General features: G+C 34.3%; 1 protein-coding gene across 1 annotated transcript; it reads left to right on the forward strand.

Annotated features, from left to right (window-relative positions):
• The first annotated feature begins 2,939 nt into the window (after positions 1-2,939).
• Positions 2,940-19,171, forward strand: LOC117315526 (solute carrier family 49 member 4-like). Its single transcript, XM_033869759.1, has 11 exons — positions 2,940-3,193; positions 4,001-4,611; positions 6,588-6,627; positions 7,252-7,292; positions 8,038-8,088; positions 10,702-10,831; positions 11,827-11,935; positions 12,628-12,695; positions 13,295-13,413; positions 15,547-15,729; positions 17,012-19,171. Exons 2-11 carry the CDS (start codon positions 4,422-4,424, stop codon positions 17,194-17,196), a joined length of 1,116 nt encoding a protein of 371 aa, XP_033725650.1. The 5' UTR covers positions 2,940-3,193; positions 4,001-4,421; the 3' UTR covers positions 17,197-19,171.
• Positions 19,172-19,470: the final 299 nt, after the last annotated feature.

A 19,470-nucleotide genomic window follows, 5' to 3' on the forward strand; every position in this document is an offset into this window, starting at 1 on the left:
AGTAAATGTGTGTTTGGGTACATACGGGAGTAAATGTGTGTTTAGGTACGTACGGGAGTGTGACGGCGATATATTTACTAAGACGGGAAGGTATACAAAGCGCATTGTGTTAAAGTGACAAGTTGTGTGTATATACAGGTAGGTGTTTTACTATGACTGTCGATAGTTACAAAAACATCTCAGTTTCTGTCGCTCTTACTGATGTGGAATAAGAAGTTGGCCTGCCGAATAGGACTTTGATTAAAGGATCGTAGATATCTGGAAAATTTAGGTAAGTAATGAATATAAATGATGTGCTATAATATTAGTCTGAGACGTCTGGAATGTGGAAAATGTTAAAGCACCAAATTAGCGAATGGTAAAAGTACAGGTTGCTGACGACCGATATATAAACGTTTTACAACTCAAAGTTATGCACGTATGATCAATTTATAGTTACAACAACTTGTGTATTTTCAGTTTCTTTGCTATCTTGTTTTAATTCTAGGAAATAGTATATCTGTGTTGAGAAGATTTATTGAGAAGAAACTACAACCAATCCGCCTAAAGACTGTTCATTGTTTAATCAATGTATGCGATTTTTTCATTGATAGGTGTCCCGACACTTTATCACTAACCCTTCACCTCAGGGTTGCGAGTTCGAAACCTTCGTGGGACAGTTGCTAAGTACTGACTGTTCGCCGGTGGTTACCTGGCACGTCCTTAAATCACCCTGGCTGTTAATAGGACGTTTAGCAAAAAACATATAAACAAAATGTGACTTTCTATTGATGGTATTTAATATTTCTCAATCGATTAAAACACACCTCAATTAATTCATCATTAAAAGCACCATTCATTTTATCAGTGATACTCGCTATTTTTAGAGCCGGTTACTGCGTGAATATTTCACTCCTCGTGTATCGAACAGTAAACTAGTGTACAGGTGTCTTGGTGAGATATAATATTTGAATATTTTAATTTAACTGGATGTGTATGGAGCCGGAGTCAATGTAAAGGTGTCTGACCGAGTTATATATGTGGATATTTGACTCGACTCCTCGTGTAACGAGCAGTAGACTCACAAGTGTCTGCCAGAGTTAGTATATTTGGCTATTTAACTCGGCTCCCCAGTAGACTACTGTTTAGGGGTCGAATGGGGTATTATAGTTGAGAACTATTGGATAGCCATCTTGAATGAGTGCATTCTGATAATGGGACTTCATTCCTCAAAGTAACGTAACAGGAAAGTTAAAACTGCCTTCTATTTCACAACATATTCCAGTAAAGTGTTATCGTATCGTATCCACAACAGCATCTTCGCTAACCAAGGGTTACTCTACGCTAAGCTCAATTTCAAGGTTACTTTACGCTAAGCTCCATTTCAAGGTTGCTCTACACTAAGCTCCATTTCAAGTCAAGTGATATGGAGCTTAGCGTAGAGTAACCCTTGGTTAGCGAAGATGCCACAACAGTAGCTGACATAACTATATTTTGTTACATAGCAAAATATATACTGAAGTAATTACCGTAACACGTGCATCAAGGATGAATGACCTTTGAGCATGTTACAGGTAGTTGACACAAAGTATGGTCACCTCAACTACTAAATTTGGATAAGATCTTACCACACTTTGCAAGAATATATTTTTTTTGAAAAAGGGTGATATTTCCAATTTTCTAAAAGTAACTGTGCATTGCTTGATGATACCAGATGGTGCTAGTTATTTTCACGAAGTAAGTGACTTTGAAGACGATTTGTGTACATGTTTTGGGTTGACTAATTAGTTTTCAATGAAAACATTGTATATGTTGTTTTCACTAAGATGTTTTTTATCAATGTCTTTCTTAAGCAGTACTTAAAGAACTCATGAAATATCACTGCTGGGTATTTGCAATTTTTCATACACTGACATAATTAGAGTGCACTTAATCAACAGTACCCTTCAATAGTCCTTACATGGTGTCAACACTAGGAAACATACGACCAATACGTATACAGGCGAAGCTTTATACATGTAACATGTTTTATCTATCATCGATTTCATTTAATTAAATTCTTAATTGACATGGCTCGGTTAAAAGTAAGGGAATATGCTTTTATTTTTCATTAGTATTAATATTGTAATAGAATAATTTAAATATACAGCAATAATGCAGATACAATATAACATTAAATCCGAATTAAGACTGAAAGCAAGTGTACTGAAGGCAAAGGTACAATAGACTAAAACAAGGTAAACTTATTTTTTATTTAAATGATATCTTTTTTCGGTCGTTTTCGCTACACGCATGGAAGGTTCTACTTGTTTTCTTGAACGTATTCTTGCATTTCAATAACAATGTGTAATGAATTGACATAACGTGCCACATTTTTTGACGATGGAAGCAAACTTTAATTAAAAGTAACAGACATATTTCTTGGGAATTTTATTTTTTATCCTTAAATTTCTAGTGTTTTCACAAATATTTCTGACATACTCCAAAAGGTGAGCTCTTTGCTGCAAGTGGAAGTTAGAGTAGAAACTTCTCCTTCCTTAGGTTGTGATAGAGAATTCACAAATCCGAGGGGCTATTCTTGTTGACTTAGCCAATTAAGGCTCTGTCGAGATTTAGCCGGAAGACTATAACCCACAGGAGTGGATATTTTTCTGTCACGTTCTCAAGTGGCAGTCCTAGGGTGAAACCCCTATATATAACTAATGGATACAATATTTATTTATTTAACATTGATGGTAATGGCCTTAGAATTATAGTCTATTGTTGGGTTTTGTATTTGTAGCGAAACCAAGTAATATATAATGAATCTATATTCACACTATGAGTAGTATCGCGACAATTTTTTTGTAGAAAATTGCGTTTATATTACCTGCCAAATTGAATAGGTGTGCTGGAAAACTACCGTACAGTAAAGATTTTAATATTATCGACACAGGCATATCCTCAACACTGGGGGATGGAGTAACAATGGGCGAGGAGCACCATCTACTTGAGCCGACCAGCCGAACATACCGTTCACGCTGGTGGATCCTTCTGTTAACGTCGCTACATATAGCCCACCAAAATATCGGCCTCAACACCTGGGGGCCAATAACACAGTCTGTTAAAAAAGCCTTCGACTGGGAGGATAATACTGTAGTGTTCATCCTCAACATGGGACGAGTGGGTAGCATCCTATACATGTGTATCGGCTCTCTCACACTAGACAAAGCAGGTATGACCTAAAATAATACCAACAATATAACACAAGCGATTTACCAGACTGACTAGGTGATGATAGTAAAAGTATAAAGGAGAACCAGTGAAGTGCATGTTATCGCTTAAATGGTTGATTTGTTAGTAGGTTGTTAGTGAGTTAGCTATATGCAATATATACATCGACAACAGCATTGTGGTTTATTTTTTTTTATTTTTTGCTTTCTCATTTATCACAGCTTATCGCTAATGTGATAATCAAGAATTCAGAATTTAGAAAGATTAGACATAATTACAAATACCAATAAACGTCTACGTGAATGTTTAGCAAATGTGTCGCGTGTGAAGGTAGGAAGTAAAAAGTCGACCTGTTGCCCAACTTGCGTGATTCGAAAGAAGCAACAGATTGGAGATTTCTGTTTTTTTTCTTTCTAACAACAATTTCAGCTTACTGTTTCCATGGAAACTGTCTAATTTTTCTGCTTTTAATGGTTAAATGTTTGGGTTCTGTCCCCTGTTTGAGACACGACGTTGGTAGTTGTAACTCCTGTTTTACACGCATCATTTCGGAAGTGGGACGTTGAGTCTACGCACAAAAATGTGAGCAGGTTTGGTGTCCCGTTGTCCGCCTTTGCAAGTATGATTCAGTGAGGCGGCACTATAAATGGCCATGAATATACCACAACCTCCCAAAACTCGCTCACTAACCGTAGCTGTTGTTGGCCGTTTAACAGTGTATGTAACCAAACCACCGCGTGGGTGTATTGTATATTACTGCTAAAAAAGTTGAATATTGTAGTTCTCATCATACTTTATTTTGTTTAAGGTTTACGGGTTTCCATGGTAATATACTCCCTTACTATGCTACTAAGTAATGGTGTACGATGTCTTTGTAAGAACAAGGAGGTCTCGTTAACGTAAGTACGAGAATGCTGTTTAACAGTTTGTTATTGGTGCTAAAACTATGACGCATATCATCCAACACTCTTTAGAGCAATTTCCTATTGCATGTGACTTCATTTTCTCGCATATATCTAATTTATGTCTTCTAAGATGGAACTTATAATTCATGGTTTTATCTTTAAGTGCATCTGTTTTATTGTTTTTGTTCATATTTATTCATTTCTTTCATTGACGAATGATTAATTACCATCTTTTGCGATATGTGGATACACCATATTTAGGATAAATTCAAGATTATTTACATTTAACGATATATGTGTCTCAATTATTACGAATACAAATGAATGATGTATTACTATTTTGTTTTGAGGCTCATTACCGTCGGTGAATTTCTAAATGGCTGTAATGGCGTTGTGTCATTCGCGTTACCACCTGTTGTAGCCGAAAGGTGGTTCCCACCAGGAGAGAGAATTACCGCATCAGCTATTATAGCACTTGCTGCATATGTGGGCGATGGAATTGCAAGCATCGCTGGTAAGAAAAAATATAATTCATTTTTCTATTAACCAAAAAAAGCATTTCATAGACAATTGTATACATCTTGCTACTATGACACCAGTATAATAATACTGCTCATACATGTCTATAAGTAAATATTGATGTTGACCACTATATACATTGTACTAGATACTAACTGCATTTCCGCCCTGTGTAATAAGTTCATGTGACCCATTTGGGACCGCCAGTCGGAAAATGTACCCCATCATATCAGACCGGCGGTTCGAAAATGCATATCACAGCTTTCGGAATTCCTCGTGGGTTTTTGCTTTGATCGCAGTGACGAAATCGTCCGAAGTGTTCAGATTTATACTTCAGCATACGACCACTTTCTTCGAGACACATGTCAGAATGTCAGCGGGGATGTCTTCTATGACTTAACTATCTAAATAACACCATTTTTTTCTGTTCAAAAAAGGGCTAAACAAGCAGAAGAGATGCTTGCATTTTTTATGTTAACTTAATTGTTAAACATATTAAATGCTTATTACTAGCATGTGTTATTGTTTATCAATATTTTGAATCGCCCATTCAGTATCTAAGTATAAGGAAAACAGAATAAAACATGGTTAAATCAACATCATATGTCATATCCGCCCTCGACCAATATCATACCTCGGGCTTAAGCTCTCGATCCTATATTTGATCCTCGGGCTGATACATTAGTCCTCGGGCTGATATGGCATGAAGTATGGATTGAACCATGTAATATTCTTTATGTATCCCAATATCATTAACATGCGAAATCGATGTTCCTTTCCATGGTTCTGTACATGTTAAACAATGAAATAAACATGCATAGCTGTATCTTAGACGAAACCGTTCAGCGGGATGATGTCCTCAATCTGAAAAGGAATATATAACACTCCTTTTATGCGACTTTATTCTCTCTCTTAAAAATCAAATGTACAATATATATATACACACACCAATGGAAATGTCCCAAAGATCGGGCAACGACGGCACGTTATTTTGGTTCCCATTCCACCGTAAACCTTCAGAGTTATCAACCAAAGTATTCGCTCGTCACGATGTCACAGAGCTGATAACCATGTTATAACTTTCTTCCTAAAATATACAGCATAATGTTGTTTTTGTAGCTAATGTGACCTTCGCCATTAAATCATGATTGGACAGAATATCTTCACCATTAAATCATGATTGGACTGTATATCTTGCCACTTAATCAATTGTCCTTGAGGTTTCTATTGATTTAGACGCTCCACTGAAGTTGTACAGTGGTCATCAGAAGTAGGATGTATTAACCCTGTCCAGTATATGAATACCGGAGAGATAACTATGCATGTCTGTTAGTCATCCGTTCGATATGTACTCATCTTTGATCGCGTAATGTGACAATTGCAAATGCAACTATCCCGTTAGTAAAATCATTTTCGAACCAGACAGAAGATAAAAAGTGGTCGTGAATGTATTTCCACAGCGCAAATACAGCCCGAAAATAGATATATATATAATTTGTTAAAAACTATTTGATAGGTCTCAAAAGGAAGCATCACTCGGAAAGCATATTCTATAATCTTAACGATCATATAGAGAGTGGGTGTTAATAGTGATAGGCTTACTTAAGCTTGAACTGTTCTATCGTTTGCCTTTCTTTCAAAGAACATTTCAATGTCACTTGTGGACAGCTGCCACCCTCTAACAGCACCTGTAAACGTTTAATCTATCGCATGTGATGAAGATGAAGTTTATAATGGAACAGAAAGAATTTTTAATATGAAACAAAAAGTATATAATCGAATGAATGTATTGCATTTAATCCGAGAACAAATTAACAACAGTATAGGGACGATGTCCTTCCAGACTTTTTGAGACCTCGTAGTCTCAAACAAAACTCAAAATAAATATATCCATTCTTCATAGAAAACAAATCCTATTAGTGATAATGCAAACAATAACCTTACCATTATCAGCATATGCGTTATTTTCAGGCCCAAAGTTGGTGGAGAAACCAATATTTGCCAATATCAGGTAGGAATATATATATCTTTAAAGCCAGTATATTTCAAAGATATCTCTTTTCAGTACTTTAATTGAAGTTTGTTTTATATTTCACCACTCAATCAAATAATTGTTTTTCTTAACACACTATTATCTTGTTTTGATTGCACGAATCTCTATGAAAAAGGAGATGGTACATAGTGAGGAAGAATTCTCGTAAGAATGTATTTTGTTTTTTTTTAGTTCTGAAAATGAGCTAATTTTTTTTTTCAAAAATTTTGTATATAGAATCATGATGATGAATCCATGTTTTATTGAAAATTTCAAATGATGTTTGTTGATTGCTTACTGTGCACTGTTGAATATCCTATCAACATTTCTGGTCTTTTAAGGACGGCCTTGTGTACAAAATACATGCATATAGTATGTGTGTTTTTTAGAAGGCGTCGGTATGTTGTTGATGATATTAATAGAGTTTATAATAATTAACTAAAACGATGGATTTAAATCTCAGAAACATTAAACAATTTATTGGCTAAATCATTTCAATGCTTAACTGTCAAATTTGCTTTTACAATATGTTAAATAAAGTTATATTTATATCCTGGTCTTAGAATAGTTTCCAATAAATAGAAAATTTGATTCGTGTTTCAGCATTCTAAATAACTCAACAGAGACAACAGGTACCACGAAAGGTAGGTATTTGGTTAAACAATTATTTTGAAACTATGTTTACAAGTGATAAATATTTAGAGGATATTGAGTTGTTTCCCCATATAATATAACATAATTTTTTCCGAATATGACAGAATATCGATATTTTCATGGATGCGAAGCACGAGTGAAAAATAACGCAATATTTTGTCATACGAATAAAAAAGAATCATAGCTGTAGTGAAAAGATAAGTTTTATTAGTTTGATAAATTTCTATATTTCACCGGGAAAAATGCAATAAATGTATATATTTGGTTTATCACCACTTTAATTGCCGAATATATAAACTTAAACTAAGCATATTAGACATTTCATGTTCTTATTAATCATCCATTAAAAAGATGAAACGGGGAATAAAAAATAGGAAGGAATGTACAAAAGACACATAAAATATTAGCATACGTTATACAACTGGAGAGTTAGATACAGAAGAGCCAAAAAACTATGCATATTTCCATTTATTACAGCTACTTTGTCCTTCTAGTATTCAGCAGTGATACTAAGAGCCTCAAATGTTTATCAGTGTAGGCGATCACAAATCGAATTGTCGATGGAAATGTCGGAACCTGGATGAGAAGTTGTAAACGAACAATAATTCAATAGATTTGATTTTCAATATGGGATTTCAAATAAATGATCATAAAATATTACGTATGGATAATAATAAACAAATTTATGGAAGCAAACTGATAATCAAATGTGTGTATTGTTTTCGCTGTCGTTAGTTACCAATGCCGATGAAATCTTGGACGAATTGATGATCTACCTTTATATACGTAAGTATTTACTCCATGTAAATGGGATGGGTCGGAATCCCTTGTGTTTAGCTGTTACCTGTAGGTGACTATGTTTTTAACAAAAAGAATCGTTTGACCTCTGATATGCTCCAAGTAATACCGACTAAACTCTATTTTCAAGGGAACCACAAAGGAGCTGTTGTTATCAACATTCTAGAAACGAAGGAAACACACATTCTTGTTCAAGTGATTGGATTTTTATAAGCTAGATATTTTAGTTTTTAAAAGATAACTAGCAAGGTTCAAAGGCAGATAATAATTCTTCCATCTATAACAGATACTTTTAAGTGTAACACATTATCATATATCAGTAGCTAGAGTGGCTTTTGGTGTATTTTTAATGTACATAACTCTAACAGGGGACTCATCTTCGCTCAAACGCGGCGGAATCGACACGTATGGTGCTAGTGAATGTGATATTACGATAGTTACACGGATCACCTGGTCTGTATACGAGTGATACCGTAGCGCCATGTCTATACATCAGTATATATAGGATGGGGTGTAGTCGATTATTATCTGCCTTTGAACTATCAGATAACTATTCTCCATATGATATGGATTATATATATACATATATAGAACATTAGATAATGTTGATATTTGTTAACGCAATGTTTAATATTCATCAGATTCAAATGCATTTATTGCTAGGAAAATCAATTTCAATCATTTCAAGGCTTTTCAATGAATATAACATAGTGCGATTCAGTGGACAGGAGCTTACTAGACTACCTGGTGCTTGTGGATGTGTGTCAAAAGCCCCTTGCTAGCAGGGAGAAATCATTTTTGATTAAAAATCAGAATAATCTGATCCTGTCGGAGAAGTTTCTGCTTTTTAAATGACCTGAGACGAAGTCTCGAGTGACCTTTTCTAATCGCCTTTTGTCATTTGTTTGGTTTCTGTTGGAAATCATTCATGCTTAGTTAACCATATTAGCATTGGAGGACAATTTGATGATAGGTACTGTGTGGCCACAGGTGCAGATGGACGAAGACAAACAAGGCTTAAATTACCTTACCTATTTAAAAACACGGCCCATGGGCCTCTTGTTATGAATTATAACGAGATTTCAATTGATAAAATTTGTAACGCGAATGTTAAATACCAGCGCAATATAAAACTATGACAATTCATTTTTTCTACCTTTTATCTTGAAACCCTAGCTTACATCAGTGTAAGAAAATCTATGTGCAGTTTTAATGAGACATTCTTTTTCATTTCGTGTTCCAGGCAGTTTAACATATTGAGGTCCTAACGCACGTTTATTTATTTATTTATTTTTCAAATTTAATTTGGACTAGTTCTTTTGCCAAAACAATGACCAATTTGAGTTGGTCTGTATTTTGGTAAAACAATGAATAGAGCATTATTCTCAATAAAACATTCTAACGGCAAAACAGACTTGTTCCAGGAGAATAACGAGTGTTGATAATTCTTATAATTATTAACGTAAGTAAAGAGGTGGTAAAACTGATAGTAACTTTGTATTCAATAAGTCTTCCTTTCTAATCAAATTATCAACCGTCCTCAGAGAGACCGATTTTGTATTTTCTGTTATATATGATATACGTTTAGTCTCAACTAAAGGAGACACTTTTTTGTATGATTAAGTATATTCCAATGACAAACTTAAAGATCCTACATATATAGATGTGTCTTTTGACATATACCCCCACCCCCTCAAGCATACAAAACACATAATGAAACCTTATTGTAACAATAGGAATTTCTCAGCGATGATTTAAATAGATGCACAATGGTGTAAGTGAAAACAAATGCTGAATGTTTGTTAAACAATTTTCTTTGTTTGCTACATGCAATGAAATAAGACGATTCTTATGAAAAAGATATTTCTTTCAATGATAACACATCTCCCAAACCTAATAAAAAATCCATTGCGTAGTTCTCTATAACAGTGTGCAATGAAATACAGCAACACTTTATGTGTATTACTATCCAGTATAACTGTACATGTATTACCGCACAGTGCGGTGTAATGCAGAATAACTGTAGATGTTTTGTCCAACTGTATGTTGTGTATTACAATATAACTGTACATGTATTACCGCCCAGTGCGGTGTATTACAGTATAACTGTACATGTTTTGCCCAACTGTGTGTTGTGTATTACAGTATAACTGTACATGTTTTGTCCAACTGTGTGTTGTGTATTACAATATAACTGTACATATATTACCGCACGGTGCGGTGTATTACAGTATAACTGTACATGTTTTGTCCAACTGTGTGTTGTGTAATACAGTATAAATGTACATGTTTTTCCCAACTGTGTGTTGTGTATTACAGTATACGTGTGTTATCTCACATTGGTGCATTACAGTATAACTTTATATACATTGCCCAACGATGTCTGCTTTGTTACAGTATACCTTTACAATTACCCCAAAATGTGCAGTGTATCTAAAGTATCAATTAACGTGGGTTTTCCTAAACTGTTAGTTGTATTACAACGGTATAAGTAAAACCACCCTTTGTGCCGTGTATTAACAGTATACCGTTTTCATATGTATTGCCTCATACTGTTCGCCAGTCTATGATGTGTGGGTAACGTCGTGTTTGTATTCTCAGAGTGTGGGGTATCGGCAGCGTTGTTTATTGCGACCCTGGCATACTACCCCGATAAACCACCCTCTGCCCCCAGTACCACAGCTAGCATGTCCCGCCTTACATACAAGGAATCCTTCCAGAAGCTGTTTAGGTGAGCATTATTGCACTGTCTAACAACTCTTATGTCGGTGTCTTAGGAGTTAGGATTGAAGATTTTAAATATTTAAATGACGCTATCTTTGTTTTTCAATTACATTATATGGCCAATGCTATAAAAGAATATTTTAAAAAGTACTTAACAGAGCGCACTTCTATAAAACGTGGAAGTCTCCGACACCGTTTGGTGTCGCTTAAATTTTGGTGCAAACATAATAAAATCGGGGCTGACATAAAACCTACCTTACATTTATGGATAAATGATATATCTTTTTATCCCAAAACACCAATATCTTAAAAGCACCAAATCTTAGCGACACCAAACGATGTCGGAGAATTCCACGTTTTCATATAGTGGTGCGTTCAGGCCCTACACAGCTATGGTGTCATGGCCAAAGGAAATTCGGGCTGACACATAGTTACTTAAAACTTCACTTTACAGTAATTAAAGAAACCAAAATATAAGTCTCAAGAAAATAACACGCTAGAAACCACCGGTACAGTTAACTCTCACAGGCTAATACACAGTTTACTGCTTTTGTCTGCTTAGATGAATAACTTCATCTCTGATCTATGCAATGGCTACATGAATCACTCGGCAGCCTGTACATTGCATATATCTAGTTATGTAAAAATGTAAAAACACCATACATCATACAATTATATATGTAGATAGACTATAATGACTCGAGGAGACACGGGTAAATTATCAAACCTTTCTGTGTATTACTGAAAATATATCTCAAAGGAATTTATTTGACACTTTTGACACAATTTATTCATCTCATAAATGAAAAAAAATCAAACTCAACTCTTGCTTAAATGTATCTACAAAACTAACAAGTAACATGATGTAAATAATAACTGTTAACGTTTGACTAACTGGAACAGATAAATATTGCAATAACAATTACTTTGCATCATATATTGTTGAAATATGTATCAGAGCGCGTGATCAATTAAATTTAAGTTACTAGTTGTTTTCTACAGAAATAAACACCTGGTATTGCTTGTACTGGTGTTTGGTGTGATGGTCGGTACCTACACGTCTTGGTTCCAGGTGATTGACATGATATACGACCCAATTGGCTTTTCACAGGTAATGCTTATTGTTTCATTATGGGTGATTTCTATGTAATTTACTATAGTTGCTGATACATACAGTAATGTATACACTGTAAAGGGTACCTATGAACTTCGCTCCGCATTCTTTATGCAAGTTGATATTACAATTGATGAGAGTTCAGTTAAAAAATAGGCCAACGGTTCTGACCTCCCCATCGAAATACTTATCAGTAGGAAGGTCTTCGTCTTGTGATCTGGAAAACAAATAATTATAATTAGTATTTAGCTTACGAGATTCTATGTGTGCTTCCATGCTTCGTCACTTTACTATTTAGTTTTCAAATCAAACTCAGTGTTACAACACTTCAGAACTAGTTGGAAGTTATTAGTGTATATAACTGGCTGTATTTGAATGGAATTAAAAGTCGTTTTTGGTGCCATGATATAGCAAGTGTTATTTTTTTCGAGATAGTCTGAGCATTAAAACTTGGAAACTTATTAGAATAAACTGTCCTGATCAAAACGTTCGTGTCTATACGACGTACAGCATCAATTTTGAAATGCCATCGGCATTCTTTTCCAGTTCAAACTTGTAATCTAGTTTGTAAAGATCACATCGTGAAAGTGTTAAAGAGTATGGTCAACAGTAACAAACACTATCACTTTTGTGACACTGGTAAAATGGTGTATATGGTACACGAATTAGAAGTTTATTTTCTGTTGCAGCTGAGCGCAGGATGGATAGGTTTTTATACCGTTATGACGGGCAGTATTCTAGGGTTCTTTATAGCAAGGTAAACTTTCTAAGCATTTTGTTTTCGCCAAAGTACCGTGTTGTTTTACAAGACCAGTGCTTCACTAAATAATTATTTCCATGTGTTAACATTGCTGATATTTTGTCATCGTTTTATTAATTTTAGTTAGAATTACGATTTCGTTTCCTTATCTGTACTTTCTGCTCATGTTTGCCAATACTCATCAGATTAACCAATGATACAGGCCAGCGGATATTTCCTAATGAGATCGAATAGAATCTCTATTGTTTCACATGCTATACTTTTGTAGTATTTTGTCATCTTTGCACATGAAATTATCAAACTATTTTTGACAAATGACACATAAACGTACATAGAAGGATGATCATTTACATTGCTTTGATATTAGGGTATATGCTCAGCAATCGTATATCTTTTATGCGATTTAATAATCAAAACGTTTTTGCTAAGTAGTTGCCATAGCATTATGTTTTACTACAGAACTGAAGTATTGCTGCTAGGTCTATGTTCCTTTTATAAGTAAAAGTGATGAATCATCATTTCTTCTAGAAAGTATGTTGAATGTCTAAAGGTAGTGTTCCATAACGGCCCATTGTGTGATGTTTTTTATGTTTCAGATTTTCTGATATATTTATGAAGCGACTTAAGCCTGTCCTTTTAACTATGTTTTCCTTCACCATAGCAGCCTCTTTATGGACAGCGCTAATAGCCAGTGAATTCCTGCCGTACTCTACTTGTAAGATACTAGTGTACATTTCTGTGAAGAAACTATGGTCAATTTAAAATAACACCTCGCCCTTTCAGAATTTAATATATCAAATTCGAGTATTAGTTTGAACGCCTGTCATAACTTTCCCTTGAAGATGGAATATCATCAGATTTTACACATTTTCATTTCAACATATTTTATTGATAATCAAATGGATTGAACATCAGGCTAAGCCTATGTTAAAGTTCTCTCCATAAATTATTACATTTATTTCAAATAATTAGTATTTGGTTATTAGTCAAGAATGGAAATTACAGAATATATATATAGAAAGAGTATTTGTGAATAATATATAACGATAATCTTATGTATTTTCTTTTTCTTTATAATAATTTTCAAATTATTGTTAAATATTTATGAGAACTCGTTTACTATGCAGGAGAGAGAGCCTGATCAACAACAGAGTTTCTGACTATAATGTCCATCTGGTAAATACCAGTAGTCTTCTACTCATGTGGTGACCAAACACGCATCTCTCTACCGCATATAAACTGGTACCATATAAGAATTTAAAATAAAACATAAAATTGTATAATTCTGATTAAGTCCAAATCAAATAAGATTATCAATTGAGACTGTTCATAGGAAGGAGATAAATCAATTATACATATAACTAGCAAGTCACCACATCTCACCCAACTTTACCCTGTAAGGCATGTAATAAATATAATGATACTTAGTTAAGAGGGTTACAATCACATTGACACTATTCACTTTTGTTTATATATATATTATATATACATACATTTGTATGTGTGTGTATGTTGATAATATTATTTAATAGATGTACAGTGATTACTATAGAAAACAGAAAATAATTAGAAAATCATTAACACACAAACACAGTGACAGCATCCGTAATTGAACATTTATATGCATATTATATGATTATCAAATTATAAAGTAAGAGATAGTTTGCACAGACTCAGTGATATGTATATGTGTATATATATGTTACCTGGCCCTTTGTTGTGATATTACTTTACCAGTAAATGATGATAATATGTATATGATCATAATAACAGAAAACATGTATGCTGTTATTAATATTCTCAATAATTATATATATATAGGTGTATATTTGCTATTTTTACGCAATAAAAAATACTTGTCGCCGGTACATTTTTAACATAACGACGTTAATCATGTATATTATCAGCATCAAGGTATACATGTTTAATGCGAATCATTACATAGATTGATAGACAGTTATAAGGATGGACATATACCTTAATTCAATTAATATATTTTATGTACTTATTTATGACCATAGATAGTGACTCTATATTTGTATAGGTATATTTTCAGCATCAGAGTCTCCTTGTGTTATTTACATATTTAACTACATTTTCTAGGATGTGAGTATTTTCCTCATCATTAAGATCATCTGATCCATTTAGTAAAATATTAAGACTAAAGTATTGTTGACTATGTAGGGATTCCCTAAGAGTGTCCCTATGTATGTTATACTGTGGACATAAGAAGAAGAAATGGTATGATGTTTCTAACCCAATGCCACAACTGCAGTCAGGGGAATAATTTATATGATCTTTAAACAGATCATAGTTTAACTGGCTTGCACCATTCTTTAATTGACATAAAATTATATTATCATGTCTAGTACCATGATCTTTGAAGATAGCTGAAGTAGTATTATTATATACACTGTTGTTAGATATCATCTTTTCAAATACTCTAATGGAGGGTGCGTTAAGGATTTCAATACTAAGATAATTAAATTCACGGAACATAGACGGAAAGTAGCTATTATAATCATTTTCACTGTGGCATAGTGGAGGGTTGAAAGTCCGAGTGGTTCTGAGAGGATAATTATGTTCATCAATATTATTTCTAAAATTGCTGATAATATCAGATAGGTAGGAAGGCGTACTTTGATGTAGTATCTTGTACATAAGAAGAAGTTTATGCTTTTTACGTCTATTCTCAAGATTTTACACATATTGAGACTTATATGGTATTTTCTGATTTCCGCAGTTAAAACCTATCAATATTATCACAACGTCAAAATAACGCATATGATTTTCAATCTCATGCAAATACCAATACTCTTAAATTTATTCTAGCTTTGTACGGTTCCAGGGCAATTGTATGTATCTGCCATTGTGGGCGGTGGTCTACTGAATGCGTCCTTTCCCCTGTGGTATGAAGTTATCTGTGAAATCTCCTTCCCTATACCCGGTGGAATCATGAACGGAATGTCCGACTTCGTCTTCTTGCTCTTTGCCAATGGATTCTTCGCTCTCATGTATATACCTATGACAGGTAAGTGTTTATCGGACCATGCCTCCGGTATAGTTATAGGAATAGAACGGTGTTTTTATTGCGTTAACGGCAGTATGAAAAACGCGATGGAATACAGACATATATATTTAATATGTATGTATCCCGTTGCGTTCATACCACCGTAAACGCAATAAAAACACCGTTCAATGCATACATTTGCATCAAACAAATCGTTGAAATACTGTACGAAGAAGACAAAAGTTGTGATGTGTTGCGACGTTGGTAACTACGACAGGTGTTCTTGTTAAGATAATGTAGATCCTGTGGGATCTAGGTAAAGACACCAGTCTTGTTAACATAATTAAAAGAAACAACTCAATATTCTTGTTTTATACATTTTAACGTTTTCAATCATTAATATATTCACAATCCACAATTTCCGTCTCAGATAAACAATGGCATAGCGTATATTGACACAGATTTATATCGTTCTATAGGAATTGTACGCTTCAGCCATTTCGTTACGTGATGATAAAAGAAAGATGAAACCCAGCAGCTAAGTTCAAACCACAATTTAATGATATATGCAAAAACTATATAAGTTACAAAGATAATTCACAATTACAATTAAATTGGTGTACCATGTGGTGTATTTATCAACTCTGTCGATAACTTATAACAACTGTCCTGAGTTAGCCTTTCTTATCCGTTTCTCAAGAACTAAGAATGCTTATAAATTCCACAGTTCACAGTTCAAGAAATTAATAATCCAACAGAATTCACAAAGCTCTACTTTGCAACTGTGAACCGGTTATGAATAACAATTTGCCTCTCCTGTTATTTATACTATACTGTCAAATATTTCAAGTACATCTCTTTTTTAGAATTCCCCAACATAAATCTTGTAAACAACCATTTGTCAATAAACACTTGTAAACAACCATTTGTCAATAAACATATAATATTTATGTACGAGTTGTCTCCTTTTAACTACTTGTATATGTAACAACTTTTTGTTAGTTTACCTCGTGGAGAAAATATTCACTCATTTCCGCAATCTTTAGTTGTGTTTTTGACAAAACACTCACTTGTTATTGTTTTTTACAAGGATTTTTGGGTAACAAGAGAAAATGCTAAAAAAAACGTTGATCAGTTCTTCGAAAATGAAAACGTTGACGTTCCGATAATGTCAGAAATAGACGACGTTATGATTATGTTACCGATTCACGCGCTCATTAATCCGATGAACATTTTTCACTGCTTTACGCTAACTTTATGAATTTGTTATCTGCTAGTAATATAAAATATATTCCATCCACAGACCACCGCTGGCTGACGTGGACTATGTTCGTATGCTCCTTGGTGGCTTTTCTGACGTTAGTGTTATTACCAGTCACTTATATTCGGACAAATATCGATATCGAAGCCAAGGAAGAGGACGCTAGTCGGGGCAAGGAATTGGACAATATCACGATCACTCGACCAGAGGAAGATATGGAACAATGACAATCACAAAGGGTCCAAGTGTTAATGCTTGATTTAAAACAAATAACGTGCAATGTCCTACTGAGGCACAAGAGCTTCTTTACTTTCCAGATAAGGACTGTTTTCAAAAATTCCATTCCGTATGAGAATCTACTAATTATCGCATAATCCATATAAGATAAAACCTGTTTCTCCGGATCTCTAGGCTAATGTAAGGTAGACTCTGTTACTCCGGATCCTTAGATTAATGTAAGGTAGACTCTGTTACTCCGGATCCTTAGATTAATGTGAGGTAGACTCTGTTACTCCGGATCCTTAGATTAATGTAAGGTAGACTCTGTTACTTCAGATCCTTAGATTAATGTAAGGTAGACTCTGTTACTCCGGATCCTTAGATCAATGTAAGGTAGACTCTGTTACTTCAGATCCTTAGATTAATGTAAGGTAGACTCTGTTACTCCGGATCCTTAGATTAATGTAAGGTAGACTCTGTTACTTCAGATCCTTAGATTAATGTAAGGTAGACTCTGTTACTCCGGATCCTTAGATTAATGTAAGGTAGACTCTGTTACTCCGGATCCTTAGATTAATGTAAGGTAGACTCTGTTACTCCGGATCTTTAGATTAATGTAAGGTAGACTCTGTTACTCTGGATCCTTAGATTAATGTAAGGTAGACTCTGTTACTCCGGATCCTTAGATTAATGAAAGGTAGACTCTGTTACTCCGGATACTTAGATTAATGTAAGGTAGACTCTGTAACCCCGGATCCTTAGATCAATGCAAAGTAGATTCTGTTACTCCGGTTCCTTAGATCGATGTAAGTAAACCTTTTCACTCTGGATCCTTAGATCAATGTAAGGTAAACAATTTCGATCAATCATTATCGCGATGTGACGTTCCATGCTTAGAAAAGTTGGCAAAATTAAATGTTTAAATGTTCGGTATTCTTTATGTTTGGTAACAAATGAATTGGTTCAAATACGTTTGAAAGAGTCACATTGACCTGACGCCATAGAGATGTCATTTCTAGGCAAACATGTCACAGTTGATCCGATAATCAAGGGATTATTCCCAATGTTATGATTCCAATGATAGTTACCGATGATATACAGAGAAATTATCTTATTTCCCTGGGAGATATATCTGGTGGAATCGCTGAGAAACCTGGTCATCTTCCTTTTGAGAACTTGACGTTACCTTGACTTGGCAAATGTCGGCGATGAAACGTAACAATTGTTTGTAATTGAAACCTTTTAAATTAGTTTTGTGTATCTTATTTCGCGTTCATTTTTGAGTTTTTGGGATTCTAGTCATAGCAACAGAGAAAACAAGTTTCATAACGAAACCGTAATTCTAACTCAAAATCAATAAAGATATAGACTTTCACAGAAACGCTTGAACCAAGTGTTTCAGGAAGAGAAAACGCCTTTTGCTTCATCGACGAAATCCGCGATTCAAATCTAGATCAAAGCAGTGTAAGTCAAATTCTCACATTTATATGAACTATGGTAGCCGCAACGGAACAACTTGGCATATCAACAAATATCGAGCACGTCTGACGTCATATCATAAAAAATTATGTTTGAAATAATCTGATGCTGCCACTTAAACTTAACCATGATCGTAATCAACATGCATCTTTCGACACCTTGTGTCCTTAAATATGGAATCAACTGGGACATGTATACACCGTAGTCGGGGGAAGCAGGGAAGTTATTATCGATAGGGTTAGTATGAATCGGATATATATTTTCCCATGACGGCACTACACAAGTGTCCTTACCTTATTTCCCATAACCCTTGTTATTATGTTTATATGATATAGAACTGCTTTTGGTAACCTTTTAGAATGATGCATAACAATGTTTGTCTGCCGGAATATGATAACAATGAAGTAAACTATCACACGAACTACTAGAGTGTTATTTATCTTTATACTGGATTGTTTTCATCTATTTAAAGAACTGATTCATAGATTAATTGTTGAAATGCGTGATGCATTTTAAACTTCCTCTCTGAAACCATGTTCTCATTTCAATGCCATGAATCTTGATATCCAGTATAATAGATAGGATTTAACACCACGTAAACATGTCAAAAGATTCACCTTGGCAAAGTTTCTCGTAAATATATCAGTCAATGTTTATCTGAGGAAGGGGGCATATATAAAAATATTATGATGGGCCTACAGAATCAATCAACTGATATATGCTTTTAGCTGAGATATTTATTCAGGATAATGACATTACAAATGTGATATCTACCTGTAAAGAAGTTAACTTGCACTTCCTTC

Source organism: Pecten maximus, chromosome 2, assembly GCF_902652985.1.
Source record: "Pecten maximus chromosome 2, xPecMax1.1, whole genome shotgun sequence".
Lineage (NCBI taxonomy): Eukaryota > Metazoa > Mollusca > Bivalvia > Pectinida > Pectinidae > Pecten > Pecten maximus.

What these genes read in the sequence shown, in the direction of transcription:
- LOC117315526 (XM_033869759.1), top strand. Translation starts at nt 4,422, where the DNA reads ATGATGTATTACTATTTTGTTTTGAGGCTCATTACCGTCGGTGAATTT. An exon ending in CCAATATTTGCCAATATCAG is followed by an intron (nt 6,628 to 7,251) that starts GTAGGAATATAT and finishes TTCGTGTTTCAG; the next exon opens with CATTCTAAATAACTCAACAG. An exon ending in GACAACAGGTACCACGAAAG is followed by an intron (nt 7,293 to 8,037) that starts GTAGGTATTTGG and finishes CGCTGTCGTTAG; the next exon opens with TTACCAATGCCGATGAAATC.